Raw genomic sequence first — 23,106 nt, 5'->3', positions numbered from 1 at the left:
TAATGTTCAGGTCTAATGTTCTGTATTTGTTGAACAAACATTCTGTTACTGTTACTGGAAGAACTTTTGTTCATAACTTTGACAAAACCCTGCCAGAACGTTAGCCAAAATTCTGAGAACGTTCCCTGTTAGCTGGGGTTCTACACACAACACTGGCGCACTTTATCACAATAAAAATAACAAATAGACTGACTGCTGCCTTTGACGTCACAAATCAGGAAGTAATGAAATGGTTGGACTGTATAGTTTCTTGTTGTGGCATCAATCAATTGTTCTCAGTGATGAATCACACTGCAATTATAGATGACTTCCCAGATAGCAAGCCACCATTGCAACAATGTTAAATCCACCATAATGTGTCAATGTTAACCGCATTGAATCATCATCACGTTTGCACCCGCAATAAATGTTGAATTTTTTTTTTAATTTCTTCCAAAAATCAATGGTTACAATGTGATGAGGGTTCAACATCATGCTTGCACTCTCAGAAAATGAATCACAACAACTACAACTGACTTAAAGACAAACAGCCTCAGCTGAAGATAAAAGAAGACATTCAATTTCTCAAGATCTCTGCAGATGTTCTTATTGAGAGCTAACAGAGGTTAAGATGTTGAAGGATTGGTTACAATTATGGTGATCAGTGTTTGCTTTAGTTTGACTCTTAGCTTTAATGTGAGTTTGTGATCTTTGTAATATTGTTTATTAAAACACAATTTATAGCAAAGAGACTCAAAAACAAAGATAATCAGAGGATGTCGTTTTCGGCATTATAAAGTAGAAAAGTCAATGACCAAAAGTGGTTATTTGCTCTTAATAGAATATATATTTACCAGGAATATTTTCTTAAAATGCGTGGCGGGGAAAAAACATTTTAGATACACGCATATGGTATGAAGCACGTCACCATTGTTGAGATTTATATGCTGATTCTTAATGGCCAAGTGTGTCTAAAATTTCTATCAATTCCCCTTACTATTCCTCTAACTTGCTTGCTCAGTTGGGGCCAACTAAATTTTTCTTATTTTTTTCAACTAACTATCCAAATAAATCTAATTATTAAACCAAATTAACTATATAAACTAAATTACTGCTCTAATTACTGATCCACACTGTCACTGTATGATAATTGAAATGAACTGATGATATCACTGTTTTCTCCGGAATGGCTAGACGGCTGAATACAATTCTGTTGCATTATTTTGCTGTTTAACACTGTAAAGCTGCTTTGAAACAATCTGCATTGTTAAAAGCGCTATATAAATAAAGTTGACTTGACTTGACTATATAAAAAATCAAAATTCTGAATTTCTGATCTGTGGCAAGAAAGTTTTGTTGGTGAATACAATTTATTAATAACAAATAACCACTTTTGGTCAAGGGTAAGATAAGTGAATTAATCCATTTAATGACGCCGAAAATTTGTATCACCTGGGGGGTATTCCAGAAAGGGGGGTATTCCAAGGTTAACTTACCGTCACATATGTGGTGGCGAGATGAAGCCTCATGAAGCATTGAAGCTTTTCAGCCAAGTGGTTCACAAAAGGAACAAGGGTTCATTTCTCGAGGCTTCATTTGCTCACAATACCACCCTGTGGTCAAAGAGTATAAAACAAGCAGATACATTACAGATGACCAGGGGGGCATTCGCTAATTCTTGATGTCTGTGTGCGTCTAATTTCCCCCTTACAATGTTTTTAAAAATCAACGATTTATACTATATTTACACAGTAATTTCTACAAGCTTGAATTGAATACTAATACATAATTTACTTTGTTTTCTTTAATTCTGCCTGAACTAACCTTTTCATTTAGAAATTGCATTTGTTATTTCTGTAGTATTTACTTCATCACAGAATAATTTGTAGCAGTCAAGAATGAAGCGTCAAACTGCCCACTACTAAAGGAAATCACCATAATGGTGACCAATCATTTCAATAAATCATCAACATCTAAACCTCTGTTAAAAACAAACAAACATCAGAAATAAAGTAATTCTGTTTTGTAATAAGTGAGATTTCATGTATTTAGATTTCATCTATAGCTGTGGCTGGCAGTTCTTGTGTTTCATTTTCTGAGAGTGCAAACATGATGTTGAACCAACATCACATTGTAACACAACCCTGCTTTCCAATCCACCTACTTATACTATACCATTTGTAAAAAGTTTTTTTTATGCCTTTTGAAAAAGTACATACTTTTGAGTGTAGCAGAAGAGTAGACAAGCAGGACATCCTACTTTGTGATCATTGAATTTTTAACGGGCCGCTCTGTCACTTAGTTATGTGCATCCTGTCACTATTTAAGTTGCCCTGTCAATCATCTTGTTACAGTTAAAATCCTTCACATTTTTATTAATTTAATTTCCTTCCATATTGGAGAGAAATGTATGAGATGTATTTGAGAGACTTAAAACCTTCACATTTTGAGCTTTTAAAACTGATCCAAACTTAGAAATACTTTACGTTTAAAATATTTAATAAATCCAATTACTGACATGCATTAAACACCGCAACAAACTATAGACAGATGGCAATGAATATAGATACACTAAGGTGACCACTTTTGGCCACTTTTGACATTGACATGATCTGTTAGGAAGTTCAGCCTTCTTAATATTGAATTTAAAACACATATGTCCCAGGACTTCTTATTGCAATCTGTTGCTGTATTTGTATCCAAACATCACAAAGTGGCTGTGGAAGCACATAATCCAAAATTAAGAATATCTTTTTTCAATCTAAACCACTCAAACTTATAATATGACACATACCTGCAGTCGGTGGAGAGCTGTGGAAATTCTGATGCTCTTCCCTATAATGACACTTGAACAGATAGAGAGACTGTCAGACTAAGCACTCGAATGGGTGGAGCTGAAAGCAGGTTCAGGATGTAGACTCCAATGTCGATCAGACTTTGGATTTTGGTTGAAAATGAAAGTTGGGTTGTTTGACGTCAAGCTTCAATGTTGGGCAGGGGCCGGATTTTGTTTGGAATAAAAACACCAAAAAAAAGAAGGTAAAAACAGTTTAAATGCATGGCAGTACACTTATTACCAGCTTCACTTATTACTAACCAGATTTACTTTATTTCGGTCAGACATCTACAGAAGCTCTTATTGAGAATTAACAGAGGTTTAGATGTTAATGTTTGGTTGAAAATGTTTCGTTTTAAGTCATCATTATGGTGATCAGTGTTTGTTTTAGTTTGATTCTTGACTTTTTAACATTAGCTTTTCTCTGGCTGCTGTAACTGTGTTTGTCACGGTTAGAAGTGCAAGAGAACTTTTGTTCAGGTGACGTTGACTACTTTATAATGATATGGTCATCATGTAGTGCAGGGGTCCTCAACCCTGGACCTCGAGATCCACTTTCCTGCAGAGTTTAGCTCCAACCCAAATCAGAAACACCAAACAAGTTAAACAAGATCTCCATGATTGCTACAAAGTTGCAGGTACACAGCAAAATCCCCAGTGTTAAATTAACACTGCTCAGAGTACATATTGTCTCTATCTACAGAGTGTTAAAATTAATGAGATAATTGTAAGGAGCGGTTTTACTGCTAAGACAAAAGCTGAAGATATAACAATAAAACTCACTAATCCGGAGAGAAGATCTCACACACACAAAATTCCCAGTGTTAAATTAACACTGCTCAGAGTTTATATAATCCACACCCAGAGTGTTTTATAAGTAACTCTGAATCAGTGTTGAAGTTAATGAGATAACTAAGAGATTAATTGAGTGATGATTGAGCATTAATGATGAACACTTGACATCTTCAGAAGAAAAGAGAAACTCGAGAACTACAACTGACTTCAGCCACAGCCTTAGATGAAATCAACTGAAGATAAAAGAAGACATAAAATCTCTGAAGATCTCAGAAGAGGAGGATTAAACAACTCCACAAACAGCATTACCAGTTTCACACATTACCAACCATAATGACTTTATGTCTCTTATATACATCTACAGAAGCTCTTATTGAGAATTAACAGGTTTTTTTAGTTGAGTTTGTGTTTTTTATGTCACCATCATGGTGATCAGTGTTTTCTTTAGTTGAGCAGTTTGACACATTTTGAATGTCAGAATTTGTCTGGCAGCTGTAACTGAGTTTGCTATGGCAAGAAAAGCAAGAAAACATAATCAGATGGTGTGAGCTGCTTGATGATAAGAATATGAGCATTGTGTAGTGGCTAAATTCACAGATTTTATGGCTGAGTATGAACAATATTTCATGGGTTGAGTCAATTTCAAATATCTTGGGCACGACCAGGGTTGCCATCAGTAAAGCACATGATTTTGTTCTATTTCAAATATCTTTGATTATTTTCAACCTTACAGAAGCAGGAGTTAGAAGTGCTTAGTGTGTGATGCATAGGGTTGGGTACCGAACTCTGTACTTTTAAAGGCACCGACTGAATTACGTCGGTACTACAGAGTACCGATTCACATTAAATCAATCGGTACCAAATGTCGGTACCTGAGAATGCATCTGGTGATATAGATGAGTCTCTGTGAATATGAAACTGTAAAAAGACTATTTAAATACGAATCCTGCGTGTCTCTGTGCGAATGAATGCCGTAGAAGCACGGTTTACCACACACACACACACACACACACACACACTCACTATCCTGCTCACTATCACTATGGCGTGTTTCCATCTCTGCCGTCTCATACGAGGACATGAACGCACGAACGTCATCTCCAGAGCCACTGAGAGTCACAAGCATTTTACCGTTTCATTTGAGAAAAACTACCGTCATATCATAAACACAGAAACTCAAAGGAACGGCAACACGTCAAAACAAAAGTCCGGTTTATCTTGACAAATACATCATAGTTGTACAGTAGAATTTGGATACGTCTCAATTAATAATACTAACACAAATGTAATAATAATAATCAAAACTTTATTTTTTAAGTAATAAATTAAATTTTTAATTTTAATCGTATAAAGCTCAGTTGTGCAACACTTTGTTTGTCAAAAAAAGTTTAATTAAATTAAAAGATAAATTAAATTAATGTCTTATGTCTTCATTTGATTACCAGAAAATACACAACACACAATTTGTGGGAAATCTTTTCATAGAAATGCAATTAAAAATAAAGAAATAATATGGTTGCTTTTATTAATTAAATTTAAGTACCTAGTAGCCTACTATTTACTTGTAAATATTACAGTATACAAACATCACAGACAATGGCAGACAGCGACCAGGGCAGCTCTGGCATAATGTCAATAACACTTCTATAAATTACTTACAGGTTCTTTATAGTTATTGATGTAAATCCCTAAAGTACCGAAAAAAGGTACCGTTGGGTACCGGTACCGATACCGGTTAAAATGTGAACGGTACCCAACCCTAGTGATGTGTTATTAAACCGGAGAACAAAACTTATGTACATGTTTTAAAAATCGTTCAGTTTATCTGATGAAAACACTGCTGGATCTCCTGCTGTAGAGTCACAAGACTACTATAATCAATGACTCTCAGGGGATCAGCAAATAAGGCCACTATATGATGATGATAACAACAACAACTGTATCATCAACAACAAGCCAACATCATCTGCCATCAACTTGTCATCATCAATTTTTTCTCATTGTTCTTGTCGTAACAAATAGTAACAGCAGTCATAAAAAAAACTTTTATTAACATTTCTTTTATCCACTTTTCTCAAAGATTAGTTTGGTCAAAATAAAAGATGATAACTATTTCACCTGATAATTTATGTTTATGGATTGCTTTGCAACAAAACATGTGTTACAGTTAGCTTTGTTACTAAGACCACAAACTGACATAAAATGCCAAGTCAAACTGGAATAAGTACTAAAATAAACACTGATCCCCATAATGGTGACCAACCATTTCCCATAAAACATCAACCTCTAAACCTCTGTTAATTCTCAAAAAGAACTGTAGACAAATGACAGAAATAAAGTCAGTCTGGTTTATAATAAGAGAGATTTAATGTCTTTTCAGTTGATGTCATCTTAAGCTGTGGCTGTAGTTGTGTTTCTGTGTTTCTATGTTTCTGTGTTTCCGTAATTCTGCTCATTATCATCAGGTGTCTTTAATAATCAAACAATCATCAGTCAATGAATCACTTAAGTATCTTATTAACTCTAACACTGCTTCAGTGTTACTTTAACACCCTGCTGGTGGTTCCCATATGAACACCGAGCGGTGTTAATTCAACACCGGGGAATTTACTGTGCAAGAGCCCAACTAAAGCAAACAAAGCAAACTAAAGCCCAACTTTAGTTAATTTATCCACATTTCAGGGGGAAAGATTCAAACAGTAGAGGAGGAGACAATCTAAACAAAGCAATGAAATGTTGTGTCCAGGTAAAGGGACACACCCCAGACATTAGAGCGTCACCCGTCCTAATCCAATCAGCATAACGATTACAGGGACTCCAAGAGCCATTGAAGACAAAAGGTGAGAATCTCAGTAATCTGACTCATTTGACTTACAATAAAGAGAACAGGAACTGGCCTGGAAACTTTGCATAACAGATGTCATCATCTTTACCGTAAATGCTAAACAGATGTCATTTCCCATAACATTTCCCATAAAGCATCAACCTCTAAACCTCTGTTCATTCTCAAAAAGAACTGTAGACAAATGACAGAAATAAAGTCAGTCTGGTTTATAATAAGAGAGATTTAATGTCTTTTCAGTTGATGTCATCTTAAGCTGTGGCTGTAGTTGTGTTTCTCTGTCCTTCAGTGATTCTGCTCATTATCATCAGGTGTCTTCAATAATCAAAAAATCATCACTCAATCAATCACTTAAGTATCTTATTAACTCTAACACTGCTTCAGTGTTACTTTAACACCCTGCGGGTGGTTCCCATATGAACACTGAGCGGTGTTAATTCAACACCGGGGAATTTACTGTGTATGATCCTTCACAAATCATTCTCATATGAGGATTTGATGCTCAAGACACATTTATGATTATCAGTTTTTATATTACAATTTTTTTAGGATTCTTTGAAAGCTTTCTATTTAAGAGAAATGCTGTCCTTTTGAACCTTCTATTAATCAAAGAATCCTGGGGAAAAGTGAGCATATTCCACATAAGAGACTAGGCTACTTAAAAAAAAAAAAGTACATATCCCAGTCTGAACTGTGGTACTGTAAGGCTTTGAATATTACAGTTTTTCTCAGTTGCTTTTCTCGAATCATCCTCGACATTTGCAAAACAGCAAGTGCATTTCTCAAAACAATTTGTACAAATAGCAAAACACCGTGGATTACCTGCAAAAGCCATTCTCTTGCTCAAAATCCTTAGTTCATCTCTCAAAAGTAAATATCTGTGTCAATGAACATGTCAGTGCCATCAGAATGACAAGTCCTTGTGTCATTGTGTATGAATAAAATAGTCAAATTGCTTTGTCATGTTGTCAATATAACTGTACTCTGGAGGGATGTTCTGATGTAAATATGGCTAAAATTTTGATGACAATTATTGAAAATTGTAGGTTACATCTTAGTGTATGTGGGAGTTTGAATGCAAGAGACTGGACAAGATTCACATTTATGCTTTTACTGTTTGTACTGTAATTTGTTGACAGACCATGTCATTGCGATACAGAAAGGAAAAGACAGCACTGCATAGCACAAAGAGAAAACCCCCCCCAGAAAAACAAAAGTAGAAATGTGAACGTCTAACGGAAATGTATAGAAATATGCTTGACATTTTATGACAACTTGTTCAACCATTTTGCATGTAAAGACTTATGCTATGAACTAATGCCTAAATGTTGTGGGGGGTAAGATTATTCAACAGAGACCCATTATAATACATTTTGATCAACATGACATAAGCAACTGATAATGTAGGAAACGGCAGAGAATTGTACATAATCATTTGCATGGATGTACACAAGCATTTGCAACTTGTTCAAAGAAATGAGAAACTGCTTTTTTGATGTGCACAAGTGACACATGATGTGAAGATTGAACATGTAGCTTTGAGAATTTCAATTCTGATCTGAGAAATGTACCAAAGCGACTGAGAAAAACTGTAACACCTGATCACTCTTGTGGGTTTGCTATGTCACAATTAAAAACTGTGTAAGGGTAAAAACATGACAGCCAGACATGATGTAAGCAACACAGCTACAACTACTAACATTGATACTGGGTGTGCGAATGATCAAGAATTGACAATAGTCAATCGTATTGGTGGCACAGAGGGGCCCCCAAATAAAATTCTGCTTAGGGCCCCATAAGGGCTTGGGCCGGCCCTGTATAGCATTGTTACAGATCGTATTGATTATGTGTACGTGTCTAACTGAACATACCTTAGCCCGCTGTCAAAGGCTGAAGAATCCTTTATCTGTGGTGTTGTTGGTTCATTGCGATTCGGGATCAGACTCTGGCATGTATGGGCCAGTGCTCGCAAAGCCCGATGTCCTGGGGCAATGTGTTTTCCAGACGGGCTACCAAAACGTAATCTTAAATAGTGAAATACCATTCCTTTCCTGATGTGTGTTGTTCACTCTCTTGACTTGATATTTGAAGGGGGCGTGTGTGTGTGATGCACGGTTCGCAGTTATATTCACAGATCGGGCGGGCCAAGTAATAAAAAAATATCATTCATATTAATTGCGGGTGGATGAATCCTTGTGCTTGTTTGATAAAGACATTTTGTGAGCCCTGTGGGCGATTCATTCCAGTTGCCGTTTTCCCACACGCTTTCAAAACAATTCCCTCATGTACTGACAGGGGCAGAAGCTCATTAAATATGCAAATCCTAGCTGTGGCGTTTACTTCCAAATCTTCAGTGCGGCATACCCATAAAAACTGGCCGTTTCTTGAGAGAGCCTCAGGGCAGAAAATAGACGAAAATAAATGTTTTTGAATGTAAAAACCACGTGAACGTCATAAGTTGACCTCAGACAACAGTATAAAAAAATTAAAAAAGCCAATTCATGACCCCTTTAAAGATTCAATGTGCTGCCATGCATTTTTTTTATGTAGTTGCAGTCAGAAGATGAAGCAAATGAGTCCTTTGTGTTGTCTATAGTATTATATACATTAGATCTGAAATGCCATGATATATTTTGTCAGATAAACATAGTCTGATGAGTCTTGTTTTTTTGGGAAAACGCAATGTTTTGTAGATGTAACCCCTCCTGCTCGAATCGACCACTTTACTCACACAGCAACTACTAGCTGGCCTCCGTTACACAGACAAAACACTGAAACAAACATGGGTTGTACGAAATGGCAACAAGTAGATGTAGATTTTGCTTGATTACATTACATGATCCTGCTGAGCTCGTTTTAAATTTTACAATAAGAAAAGAGATCATTCATATTCAGTCTATATGTGGAATCGGCCTTATTATGTTGGCCAATCAGTTGTAGCGGTTGGTGGGGACTCCACCCACAGAGATATGGGGAAGCCCAGGCAAACAGTGTTGATTTGTGCAGTTCATGCAGTATGTAAACGCACAGTTGAAAAATAACTTTGTTGTTCTCTCTCCTGGATATATATACTGTGTATGTGTGTGTGTGTGTGTGTGTGTGTGTGTATAAAAAAACATCATGGTGTTATTTTTCTTTGAATTAGGAAGTCCAGTAATGTCCAAAAGATGCTGCCAGTAAAATTTTTCTTTTGGTCATTCAGAATTTCTTAACTTTAGAACGAGCTATCTGCGTTTGTAGATATGGAGGACTTTTTTGCAGTTTGGACAGCGATGCTCTACGTCCTTGCAGGATTTCAAACACAATGGAATGAAGCAAAACGGCCAGAGCCTAGACAGAAAAAAACAAAACAAATCTTTGTGGTTAGTGGTTTTTCTATTCAATCAAATAAAAACTTACATTTTTATTTGTACCGACAAATATGTTCATCATACTATATAAAATACTCACATCTTTTCAGAAAAAGTGGACTAAACCACTCAATTCATATGATTAGTTTAATGATCTCTTTGTGAAAATTTTGAAGCATCAATGTGGTGCAACACATTGATACGAATGATACAATTATTTTCAATAAAACAGAAATAATGTTAGTAATGGTTAGTAATAAGTGAAGCTGGTAATGCTGTTTGTGAAGTTGTAACTCAGTAGTGTGCACACACATGAACACTAGGCAGTGTTCATTTAACATGGGCGTTTTGCTGTGTACAATTATATATACGTCTTACCTGTTTCATTTATGAATGACTTACAAATATTAATAACATTCAGATTATTAATTTGTTAATGTTAAAACTGTAATCCAAATGGATGTAAAATGTATATGCCATTCAAATATATAAATCTTAAGTTTAGACATAAATGTTTTTTGAGTGCACCTGATCCAGCTAATTAGGGTCTTCAGGATACCTAAAAACTTCCATATAGGTGTGAGTTGGAGCTAAACTGTGCAGAGCTGTGGCCCACCAGGAATTGAGCTTGAGACCACGGGTTTAACCTCACCATGTGACTCCCCGGTGACCGATATTTGAGCCGCCTCCTCTCAACCTGCTCAACATTTTGAATTCACTTTTTTACTTACTATTTACTTAACTAATTTATGAGGATCCTCGACAAAACTGACATTATGTTATTGTACGTTCAAGCACAAAACAACTCGAGTCTGGCGCGCTGTCTGTGCGTTGTTTGTGTGTCAGGACATTCACAGACAGAGCTTTCTCTTTTTTCTCGTCACGCTTGAATGGTTTAAAAGCGTTTGTGTGAATAAGAGCGTGATCATATAATGGAACACTAGCCAAAGGATGACAAAAAGGTTACATTAACGCGTTAAACTGAAAAAAAAAGAATCACATACGTTAACGTTGACAGCACTCGTTTAAATACATGATATATGGTTTCAATATATGACTGAATCCATTTTTTTTCAGATAGTCAAATGTCTATACATGAGAATGTGAGTGCAGTTCCTTACAGTAACGCTGCAATAAAAATACAGGAGACCCACGCCGACATTCCAATGATGTATTTCGTCTCTGTGACGATCTGCTGCTGACAATGAAGACATTTAATCGCCCCAGAAACATCAGTCAGTTGTGGTTGTAGAACTACCACTGTGACTACATATGCAGAAAAACAAGGCAATATTGATATAATTTGATCATAAACCTCCAGTATAGTATTCTCTACAGATGTTTGAATACAGAAGAGTTTTGTGAATCTTGAGCTTTTCTGCTCACCCTGAGAAGGTGCAGTAGACTGGGACTCCTGAGTGATGGTGGACAATATGGCGGGCTGTTGGTTGTAAACTACCCCTGGACCTGAAAGAGAAATCATACAGAACCCTTCAAACTTGAGATAAGGGAAATGTTACCCTGTAAACTTTTGCTTTTCATTGTATAGTCTTATACTGAAGCATCCTGTCAGTCCTTGTCAGTTAATCAGAGAGTCTCAGGATTCCTCATATCAATTCCTTTGCGTGTATTTTAATATAACTTTAAACCATTCAAATGCTAGAAGACTCATTCACTGTTTTCTGTGCTGCACACGCATCCAAAGCACATGCACAGAAAGGCACCGCTCATACTGTTTAGTGCGTGACACTGAACTGAGCAGAATCGGAATTGTTAAAATTCAAACGATAACCAAATCCCTACTCCCAGCATGCATTGACTAAAGCAAACACTGAAACTATTATTTTCAATAAACCATCAACATATAAACCTCTGTTAATTCTCAATCTTTCTTAACTGGTTAGTAATGTGTGTTTGTGGATTTGTTTAATCCTCTGCTGAGATCTTCAAAGATGTAATGTCTTCTTTTATCTTCAGTTTATGTATCTTTCTTTTACTTGTCTTGTTTCTCCGTCTTTCAGTGACAGCAGGTGTTCATCAGTGTCTAATTTTTACTCACTTATTTTCATTCACTCTGTCAAGTGGACTTTATTAACTAACTAATGTAGGGAACAGTGAGTGAGGGTATAGGGTGTGATGTGGAACACAGCCTCTGAGTGTCGACTTTGAGAGCTGTTAACTCACATTAAAGTCCTGTAGTCTACTTTATCGAAAATTACATCCAGAATGCTTTGGTTTCTATGGTATATAACTGTATTAATGGAAAACAGTATGTTACTGGTCTTTTTTAAAGCATATGATTTCAGGAAATGCTGATATGCTGATAACAACGGAACTTGCAACCAGAGTTGGCTAATGATCCTCGGGAAACACACCCCACACTCTCTAAATAAAAAAAAAGTACCAAATTGTACCTTTTAAGGTACAAGTCGCCGTCAGTGGGTTGGTACCCTTCGTGTACGATCTGTTATAAAACGTATTCAGCTTTTCTGATTAAAACCGTGCTGGATCTTTTCTAGAATCACAATAAAAGAAAGTTAATAGTATATTGCTCATACTCAGTCATAAGATCAGTGAATTGAGTCACTACACAATGATTATATTCTTGTCATCAACAGCCGACAGCATCTGATTGTGTTTTCTCTTGCCATTGCAAACTCAGTTACAGCAGCCAGAGAAACACTAACATTTTAAGTCATCAAACTGCCCAACTAGGCATGTGCCGGTATCAAATTGTCTATGGTGGCACACACACGTATCAAGAATCAGCTCATGAATCTCAATAATGGTGACAAACCAAAAGTTTCCTGCAATGCATTCTGGGAGTCACCATAGTACAAAACTCATCCATGACTCCCAGCATGCACTGCAGGATGATGCGTTTGTCACCATTGTTGCGATTCATGATCTGATTCTTGATGTGTGTGTTTGACGAGTATCTGCTGCAGCTCAACATTTTTTTGAAAACATTAAATTTTTTAAGAATTCATTCTGCACTACTGGACACCATGGAGTAATTTCACAAACTTTTATAGCTAACAGCACACAAATAAAGTAAATGTATATCATTCATTTACACATAAACTGGATCAGATCTTGAGATTATGACTTGATCAAGAAACTTCTGATCGTGTTTTCATGCCATAACAAACATATTTGATTAAAATGCAATTACAGCAGAAAGAGAAAAATTAAAAGATAAGTAAAGGGTCAAGAGCTCAAATAAAGGAGCCACTGATCACGATTCTGGTGACTTCAGATGAAACATTCAATGAACCATCAACATCTAAACCTCTGTTCATCTCAATAAGAGCTGGTGTGTGTAGATTCATGATGTCTAAAACATCCAGGTAATACAATAAACAGTCAAACACTCTTTATTAAACGTCAATGGACTAAACACAAGTTAACAATACGTGTCAGTGTTCATCCAAACACGAAGTAACTCTGGCAAATACACACATACAGTCACATGTAACACACATCTGACACACATTGTGTAACTATAACACATTATTGTGTAAAAGGTTTCAACACACTTCTGTGTAAGAGGAATAACACATTAGTTGAGTTACAGGTAACACGGAGATGTTAAAGAAAACGACACAGGTTGTGTGTTAAATTTTACGCAACATGTGTTGTCCCTGAGCACACACACTACATGTGTTAAAATCTACACAACATGTGTTGTCCCTGAGAACACACACACAATATGTGTTAAAATCTACACCACTTGTGTTGTCCCTGAGCACACACATTGACACAACGTGTCAATTTTTAACACATCTGGTTGTGTTGTTCTCAACACATCATATTATAAAGCACGACACACACCATCATTGTGCATTGTATGCAGTGTTTATGTTCTCAAACAAACAGGCCTGAGTAAATAAAAGTTATTTATATAGAATGTTTTATCAGTTGCTACATTTTAATTTAATTCAAAGTGCAAACTCTGTCAACTGTTATCTCTTCATGATCTTTTCTCAAAAGCGGCATCGATGTGGTGTTGAAGTGTGAATAATTGAGTTTATAGAGTCATAGAGTTTGAAACATTGTACTTTGTGTGCACATGCGTTCTGTACTCGACTATTGATTAAATGCTTAATAATTTAGTTTCACTTTATTTTTAAAATTACATCTGAGTATGTGATTACCTGACACAATTTGTGTGTAAAAATGACACATTTATAAATTTGACACAACATGTGTTGCCCCTGAGCACACTCACTACATGTGTTAAAACTAACACAACATGTGTCATCATGTGACACATCTCTTTTTAGAGTGTAGGAATGCTGAAATGTACATTTACCTAAGATTAATACAAGCTTTAGAAGTATTTTTCATTGCCAGTTTGTTAATGAATGAACTAATGTTAAATAATGGAGCCTTGTAAAGTGTATGATTGAACAACAGTCAGAACATATTCAAACAATATCTAGGGCATGTAATTTAGTCCAGATTCAAATATAAAATGCTCAAGTTTGAAAATTAATAGCCTTAAGTCTTTAAGTATTAAGTATTAAGTGAATGTGCACTTCAGCACCTTCGTTCCACCATGTGCTCAGCTCATGCACGGTCTATTTACATCATTGCGCGTTCCTCATGGTCTATTTACATCATTGCACGTTCCTCTTGGTCAATTTACATCATTGCGCGTTCATCTTGGTCTATTTACATCATTGCGCGTTCCTCTTTGACGTGTTGTTCATTTTAAACGGTTGATGGGTAAAGTATTCTTACAATTCATTCAAAAAATCGGAATAATTTGTAATAAACAATTATTCACGGTATTTTGAAGTGTGGATGTCTTTCAGGGTTGGAGCCAAACTCTGCAGCCCCTGCTCTAAGTAGCAGAAAACAATGGTATAATTGTACCCTAAGGACCAATTGTGCCTTTAAAGGTACAGTTATATGTTTTGTTCCTCCACTGTACCTTTTTTTCTGAGAGTGTAGCTACTAAAACTGGCTTCATGCAACCGGCCACAGGTAACTGGACCACTTGGGTTACGCTGGATGCCTTGAATGTTGTCGGTGGAAGCAGTGGATTATGTACAGTGGCCAATTTACATTACTGAAGCACTGTTGTTACCAATGACCAATACCAAGTCTCTGAACTGAATATCACCCAGTCAACACGTGAGATCATGTGATGTTTGTTCATGAGAGGTTTTGCAACCCTATATAACTGAGCACTGAATATAAACTTGGTGGTTTGAGCAGTGAGTGGAGTCTGACTATCTTCCGTCATCAAAAACCTCATTGTTCAGTAAAATGTATTCAGTCTTTTCACTTATCTGAATAATTTCGGTTGCAAAGACAAATAGCCTACTTGTAATTTTGGCATTACAGAAGCAAAGATGGTTTGAGCCTGGTAGATTTGCCATTTGAAATGATAATTACAGCATGTTCTTATCAACGGGCAGCAGCAACGGGCTTTGTGCTTTTGATTCATGTCTTTCATATCATTATGTTTTCTTTGGCTGCTGTAACTTTGTTTGTTAGACACATTTGTTATGTCAAGGAAAGCCAAAAGAGAATGCATTCAGGTGATGTTGGTTTGTTATTGATGTTAATAACAATCATCTCCTACATTCAGTGTACAGTGTTATTAATTCTATAAATTTAATTATATTAGCCTTGTGGTTATACCAAAATTACCCAGCAGTCATAATCGTTTATGAAGGATTTTAAAAGCATGATAAGACACAAACATTGTGCACGACTGTGTCTTTTAGACACAAAGAGACATCAAGAATCAGCATATGAAACTCAATCAAAATCTTCATGCAGTAATGCATGCTGGGTACCTAGTCTTTGTGCGGTGAGTGCACTTTGACCTCACATTGTGGCCATAGTATGAGCACACAGTGAGTGTGCTGTGAGGTTACACTTTTAGCTCACTGTGACCTCACATTGTGACCACATCACGAGTATCCTGGGAGCTCATGAGAGAGATCACTGTGAGATCAAATTGTTGACTGGGCAGAGTGAGGGTCCGCTAACCTGGTTGGGTTTGATAGGAACCCTGCTGCATCTGGTAGGGAATGTTGGTCTGGACCATTGGCGGTCCAGGATATGGAGGGGGGGACTGTCCTTTATCCATTACCAACAATCTGTGAATGAGAAAAACTGTTAGTATGATGTTCCTGAAACATTCTGTCAAACATTTGCAGTGAACAAGCAGAATCACTGAAGGAAAGAGAAACAACAAGAACAGAAACTACAACTGACTTCCAGCCACAGCCTTCCCTGTCAACAATTTCTCTCACAGTAATATCACCATGTGGTCACAGTGATCTAAAAGTGTAACCTTACAGCGCACTCACTGTGTGCTCATACTATGGTCACAATGTGAGGTCACCAAAGTTAGAAATTTTATTGGACGTGGACTTAACATCGCTCAGACGTCAAATTTTGGTTGAGAAGGAAAATTGGGTTGACGGCTAAACACTTTATTTTGAAGTAAGTCCGTCATTATACAACTCAACAAACAGCATTACCAGCTTCACTTATTACTAACCAGTTTGACTTTATTTCTGTCATATGTGTACAAAAGTTCTTATTGAGATTAACAGCGGTTTAGATGCTGATGTTTTATTGAAAATAATAGTTTGGCTTGGTGTCACCATTATGGTGATCAGTGTTTGCTTTATTTGGGGAGTTTGCAATACTTTAACTGTTTGTTATGGCAAAAACAGCAAGATAAAAAGTGACCAGATGATGTCAGTTGCTTGATGATGATGGATATAATCATCATAACATGCTCTGATCAGCTGATCTCATCTAAACCATTATATGTATAGAATGTTTTTTATGGCCAGAGGAGAACTGGCACCCCGACTGAGCCTGGTTTCTCCCAAGGTTTATTTTTCTCCATTAGGTCACCTGATGGGGTTTTGGTTTCCTTGCCACTGTTGCCTCTGGCTTGGCGTGCTCAGTTGGGGACACTAAATTTTTCAAATAAACATCGAAATAAATCTAAATAATAAACTAAATTAACCATTTAAACTAAATTACTGATCGAATTATTGATCTAAAGCCCACACTGTCGCTGTGTGATGGTTGAGATGGGCTGATGACATCAGCGTTTTTTCCGGAGTGGCTATGCGGCTGAATAAAATTATGCTGCATTATTTTCCTGTTTAACACTGTAAAGCTGCTTTGAAACAATCTACTTTGTGAAAAGCGCTATATAAATAAAGTTGACTTGACTTGACTTTAGAGAGTGTTGTCATACTGTGGCGAGCAGCGAGGCTGAGGAACCGTGAGAGCGGGATGAGGCCGCGGTCATTAGTAATGATGAGCGCCAGCTGCGTGCCGTCGGCCTCGTGTCTCACAGAGGAGTGACGGGAGTATAAAGGAGGAGCGACGACAGTGAAGGACGAGAGAGGACCAGGCCTGGATTTTAAGTTGTGTTTTATTTACGTTTTGTTATGTGTGTGCGCTTTTACTTTCATTTTGTGTTCATTTATTTTATTAAAGTTGTTGAATGTTCGCCGGTTCCCGCCTCCTTCTTCCCACACAAACTAACACTACACATACCTTTTAGGAGAACATTCTGGCAACAAAAAATTAAGCTATAATGAAAACATTACGAGAACATAACATGATGTTCTCAAAACATTCTTAGAACAATAACATTTCTAGCTGGACTGACCTCACATTGTGGCCATAGTATGAGCACACAGTGAGTGCGCTGTGAGGTTACACCTTTAGCTCACTGTGACCACATCACAAGTATCTTGTGAGATCAAATTGTTGACTGGGTTAGATGAAATCAACTGAAGATAAAATAAGACATTAAATCTCTGAAGATCTCAGCAGAGGAGGATTAAAGGGGTCATATGATGGTTCTAAAAAGTCATTATTTTGCACATACTGTACATTATTGTTGCTTCGCTATGCCCCTCCTTTCTGAAATGCATCGATTTTTACAAAGCTCGTCGTTATGAAAAGAGTGGTTGTGCTCTGATTGGCCAGTGATCCAGTGCATTGTGATTGGCCCAAATACCTTGAGCATGTGACGGAAATGTCACGCTCCTTACCATATTTGTAACATCAGCTCCCATAGCAAAACAATATTGACAGGTGATAATAACCTTATAAATTCGAGCCCATTTCTGATCCGGATGATGCAGATGACCAAGCTGATTGAGCAACGTTGCCAGCGCGACTGGACCAGAAAATATAATTTTGGTAAGTTTGCATCTTTTATCGTAGAAACGGCCTGTGCTCTCCCAGGTGCTAGAAACAGTCCTCTGAAAAAATGGATATAGGGCTCGCTGCAGCCTGTGGTGGAGATCCAAATCTGTTCACATCCAAGTGTGATGTCAGAAATCCCTCTGCAGCTAATTTCAGTGGTTACAGTGACGAGTAGGTTTAGAGACCCATGTTTGGTGTAGGCAATTAGCACTTAATTTGTTACAGTGACGGGTAGGTTTAGGGGTCAGGGTTTGGTGTAGGCAATCTGTACTGTAATTGACATGACCAATAAAATCTTAAGGATCGACTGCAGGGCGGCATTGGCCTGACTTCTGACGCCACACTTGGATGTGGGTGGAGTTGGATATCCATAACTGTAAAAATACCATGCATTAATTTAAAACTCAAGTTAACTCATTTCATTGGCAGAATTCGACTGCCTTAAATAGACCAACAGCCATTTAAACTTATTTTAAACTAGTTTTTATAATACACTACTAATATGAGCATATTATTACTGTGAATTTATTTCATTTGAGTCCACTAAAACATTTTAAATAATGAGAATTACACTGGATCAGCAGTTACAAAGTTACTGACTTTAAATAAAACAACATACAGAACACCATCAGTGTTTCTTGGTCTTCTCCTGGACTGAAGCACAGGCTCTACTCTTCAGCACAATGGTGATACACAAAACTCAACTCAAAACAGTGTTGCCAGTATATAACTGTTTTTTTATTTTATTTAAAAGTTATTACTGTAAAGATATATTTTGTGGGTGTGTCATTTTATCTTACACCTTTAACCCTTTCAAATCCACAGGGAAATACTTTAGTTTCCACACTACATTAATGATGAACACATGTTGTTAACAAGCATAATCACTGAAGGAAAGAGGAACAACAAGAACAGAAAAAAGAGAAACACAAGAAATGGAAGCTCTAGCATAGTTCTACCTGGAAGACTCCAATGTCACGTCATTCACTAATTATCTATCTAGCCAATCGTTATTCGTCTTTTGTAAATTATATAAGTTCTGTTCCCACCCATTACTATGTTCGCAGATACTGACGCCGGCATTCACCCCCATCCTCCCCACCACCCCCAGGTCGGTCCCTGTCAATACATCGGGGTAGGCTCCGCCCCTGCCTTCATCTTCATGCAGGGACTGCAAGCCTCCGCTACCCTCCGGATTCGGACTATGGACAGGGCCTACGCCAAAGAACTTTATCATTTCATACATTCGATACTCATTGTATACAAACTGTAAATACATTTTATTCAAATGTTTTTCTTGGCTCCTGAGTCTTTCAGGTAGAACTATAACTGACTTCCAGTCGTTACACATTATTACTCTTATTACTAACCAGTTTGACTTTATTTCTGTCAGATGTCTACATAATTTCTTATTGAGAATTAACAGAGGTTTAGATGTTGATGGTTAAATGAAAATGTTTAGAAAAGTGTTTGCTTTAGTTGAGCTCTTGACCCTTGACTTTTTAACACTATTTTTTTTCTCTGGCAGCTGTAACTGTGTTTTTGAAAACCACATGCTATGGCTAAAGAAAAAAATATATATGATCATTGAATGCTGATTGTTATGCATTGATAATGATGATACAACCATCAAATAGTTCCTTGATTCACTGATTTCATACACTATTCAATCCTTTATCAAAAGTGTTACATTATTAAAATACTTATATTTCACACTAACAGCACTGTGAAACTACAGTGAGAGCTCCAGCAGAAATCAGTTATAATGAAAGATTAAAAAATAAAAAAGAGAGCTACAGCATCATTTAGACACACACATATCAAAAATCAGCACATGAATCTCAACAATGCTGGCAATAAAAAAAGATCATTCAGCGTCATAATGTATTCATGCTGCAGTGCATGCTGGGAGTTTTGTGCTGAAATTCATTTGCTGATTGTAGATGTCTATGTGTGTCTAAAACATGCAGAAGCTCAAAAAGTTTATGCACTGTATGATTTTAATATTCTTCAAAATAACTGACGAAACCTTGCTGGACCTCACGCTGTAGAATCACAAATATACCATCAATATAAGTTTAAAAGACCCATATTATTAAAGATTAGATGCAGAAAATCAATCAATGAATCGATGAATCAGAGAGTCCAAGACGTTTAGTGCACAATTATTGCACACAAGGCCAAAAACACCTGATAAAGTTTTCTCTTGACTTTTGTCTTGGCAGTCAGAACTAATATTATAGAGTCAAGGGTCAAGAGCCCATCTAAAGCAAACACCTTTATAATAAATTTTCCATAACACATCTAAACCTCTGTTGATTCTCAACAAGATATTTTTTACAAGTATGAAATAAATAATGTCAAACTGGTTCATAAACAGGTTTCACACTCATTGGGGTGTGAAACTCAAGTCAGTTTTAGTTGTTGTGTTTCTACTTGTCTCTTCTCTTTTTTTTTCTGTTTTTGTTTCTCTGTCCTATAGTGATTCTACTTGTCAGGTGTTCATGTTCACTCACTTTGTTTCATTCACTCTGTCAAATGGACTTCATTAGTGAACTAATGTAGGGAATAGTGAGTGAGGGTATAGGGTGTGATGTGGAACACAGCCTCTGAGTGTCGACTTTGAGCGCTGCTAACTCACAGTACATTCCTGTAGGATATTTTCTCAATGACAAATGGCATAACCCAGAATTACAAATAATACCCAGAATGCATTGTTTATATGGTATATTACTGTTTTCATGGGAAATAGCATGGCAGGGTTTTTTTACAGCAAGGTTTAAGCCATTGTTTGTTTAAGTCAGAAAGTTAGTGACCATTTATATTTAAAGAACATTCAAAGAATGTTTTCACAATGTTTTCACAAACATTCACCAAATAATAAACACAAAATGTGATGATTTCATGAACATTGTTTTGAATGTGTTTAATTTTAACACTTGCATAAGCTTTACATAAATTTAAGAGAAAAGTCTGGGACAATAACTATGGGACAGGTTACAAAAACTTTCCCACTTTCCAAGGATGTTCTTTTAAAAGAGCAAACACAGCCTTTGAAGTCACTTCTAAATGATACAAATATTCTACAAACAATGTAAAAATAATGTTTTTGTGCTAACTTTTTGAGAACATTATTAAAGAACAGATTATGTTCAGGTCTTATGTTCTGTATTTGTTGAACAAACATTCTGTTATTGTTACTGGAAGAACTTTTGTTCATAACTTTGACAAAACGCTGCTAGAATGAAGTTCTGAGAATGTTCCCTGTTAGCTGGGGTTCTACATACAACACAGACAAGGCAGCAATACACATTCTAAATGGCTGCGTGTGTCTTACTATTTAAAAAAACAAATTCAGAATTTCTGATCTGTGGCAAGAAATTTTTGTTGATGAATACAATTTATTAATAACAAATATCCACTTTTGGTCAAGGGTAAGATAAGTGAATTAATCAATTTTATGACGCTGAAAATTTTATCACCAGGGGGGTATTCCAGAAAGCAAGGTTAACTTACCGTCACATATCCCTTGAACTAGTGGTGGCGAGATGAAGCCTCATGAAGCATTGAAGCTTTTCAGCCAAGTGGTTCACAAAAGGGACAAGGGTTCATTTCTCGAGGCTTCTTTTGCTCACAATACCACCCTGTGGTCAAAGAGTATAAAACAAGCAGATACATTACAGATGACCAATGGGGCATTCACTAATTCTTGATGTCTGTGTGCGTCTAATTTCCCCCTTACAATGTTTTTATACTATATTTACACTTTAATTTCTAAAAGCTTGAATTGAATACTAATACAAAATCTACTTTGTTTTCTTTAATTCTGCCTGATCTAACCTTGTCATTTAGAAATTACTTTTGTTTTTTCTGTAGTATTTACTTTATCACAGAATAATTTTTATCAGTCAAGAATAAAGAGTCAAACTGCCCACTACTAAAGGAAACACTAATCACCATAATGGTGACCATTCATTTTCAATAAACCATCAACATCTAAACCATCTAAAAAAAAGTAAGAAATAAAGTCATTCTGTTTTGTAATAAGTGAGATGTCATGTATTTTCAGTTGATTTCATCTATAGCTGTGGCTGGCAGTTCTTGTGTTTCATTTTCTGAGAGTGCAAACATGATGTTGAACCAACATCACATTGTAACAAAACCCTGCTTTCCAATCCACCTGCTTATACTATACCATTTGTAAAAAGTTTTTACTATGCCTTTTGAAAAAGTACATAATTTTGAGTGTAGCAGAAGAGTAGACAAGCAGGGCATTCTACTTTGTCATCATTGCGTTTTTTAATGGGCCGCTCTGTCACTTAAGTATGTGCATCCTGTCACTATTTAAGATGCCCTGTCAATCATCTTGTTATAGTTAAAATCCTTCACATTTAATTTAATTTAATTTCCTTCCATATTGGAGAGAAATGTATGAGATGTATTTGAGAGACTTAAAACATTTTGAGCTTTTAACACTGATCCAAACTTAGAAATACTTTACATTTAAAATATTTAATAAATCCAATTACTGACATGCATTAAACACCGCAACAAACTATAGACAGATGGCAATGAATAGAGAGTACACTAAGGTGACCACTTTTGGCCACTTTTGACAATTGACATGATCTGTTAAGAAGTTCAGCCTTCTTAATAGTGAACTTAAAACACATTTATCCCAGGACTTCTTATAACAATCTGTATCTGTGTCTAAACATCACAAAGTGGCTGTGGAAGCACATGATCCAAAGTAAAGAATATCTTTTTTCAATCTAAATCACTCAAACTTATAATATGACACATACCTGCAGTCGGTGGAGAGCTGTGGAAATTCAGATGCTTGTCCCTATAATGACACTTGAACAGATAGAGAGACTGTCAGAATAAGCACTCGAATGGGTGGAGCTGAAAGCAGGTTCAGGATGTAGACTCCAATGTTGATAAGACTTTGGATTTTGGTTGAAAATGAAAGTTGGTTTGTTTGACGTCAAGCTTCAATGTTGGGCAGAGGTCGGATTTTGATTGGAAAAAAAAGTCAAAACAGTTTAAATGCATGGCAGTACACTTATTACCAGCTTCACTTATTACTAACCATA

At 36.5% G+C, this 23,106-nt stretch overlaps 1 protein-coding gene across 2 annotated transcripts; it reads right to left on the bottom strand.

Annotated features, from left to right (window-relative positions):
• Positions 1–8,965: 8,965 nt before the first annotated feature.
• LOC307123948 (cell death-inducing p53-target protein 1 homolog) lies at positions 8,966–22,867 on the bottom strand. Of its 2 annotated transcripts, XM_079812814.1 has the most exons (6): positions 22,816–22,867; positions 21,527–21,654; positions 15,812–15,921; positions 11,189–11,269; positions 10,924–11,068; positions 8,966–9,782 (listed from the first exon to the last, which is right to left on the bottom strand). In XM_079812814.1, exons 3-6 carry the CDS (start codon positions 15,909–15,911, stop codon positions 9,677–9,679), a joined length of 432 nt encoding a protein of 143 aa, XP_079668940.1. In that variant the 5' UTR covers positions 15,912–15,921; positions 21,527–21,654; positions 22,816–22,867; the 3' UTR covers positions 8,966–9,676. The 2 variants fall into 2 exon arrangements, with proteins under 2 accessions (XP_079668940.1, XP_079668941.1); XM_079812815.1 differs by lacking the exon at positions 21,527–21,654.
• Positions 22,868–23,106: the final 239 nt, after the last annotated feature.

This window comes from Gobio gobio, assembly GCF_949357685.1.
Source record: "Gobio gobio genome assembly, chromosome: 3".
In the NCBI taxonomy this organism is placed as follows: domain Eukaryota; kingdom Metazoa; phylum Chordata; class Actinopteri; order Cypriniformes; family Gobionidae; genus Gobio; species Gobio gobio.
This window is presented reverse-complemented; position numbering and strand designations above follow the sequence as displayed.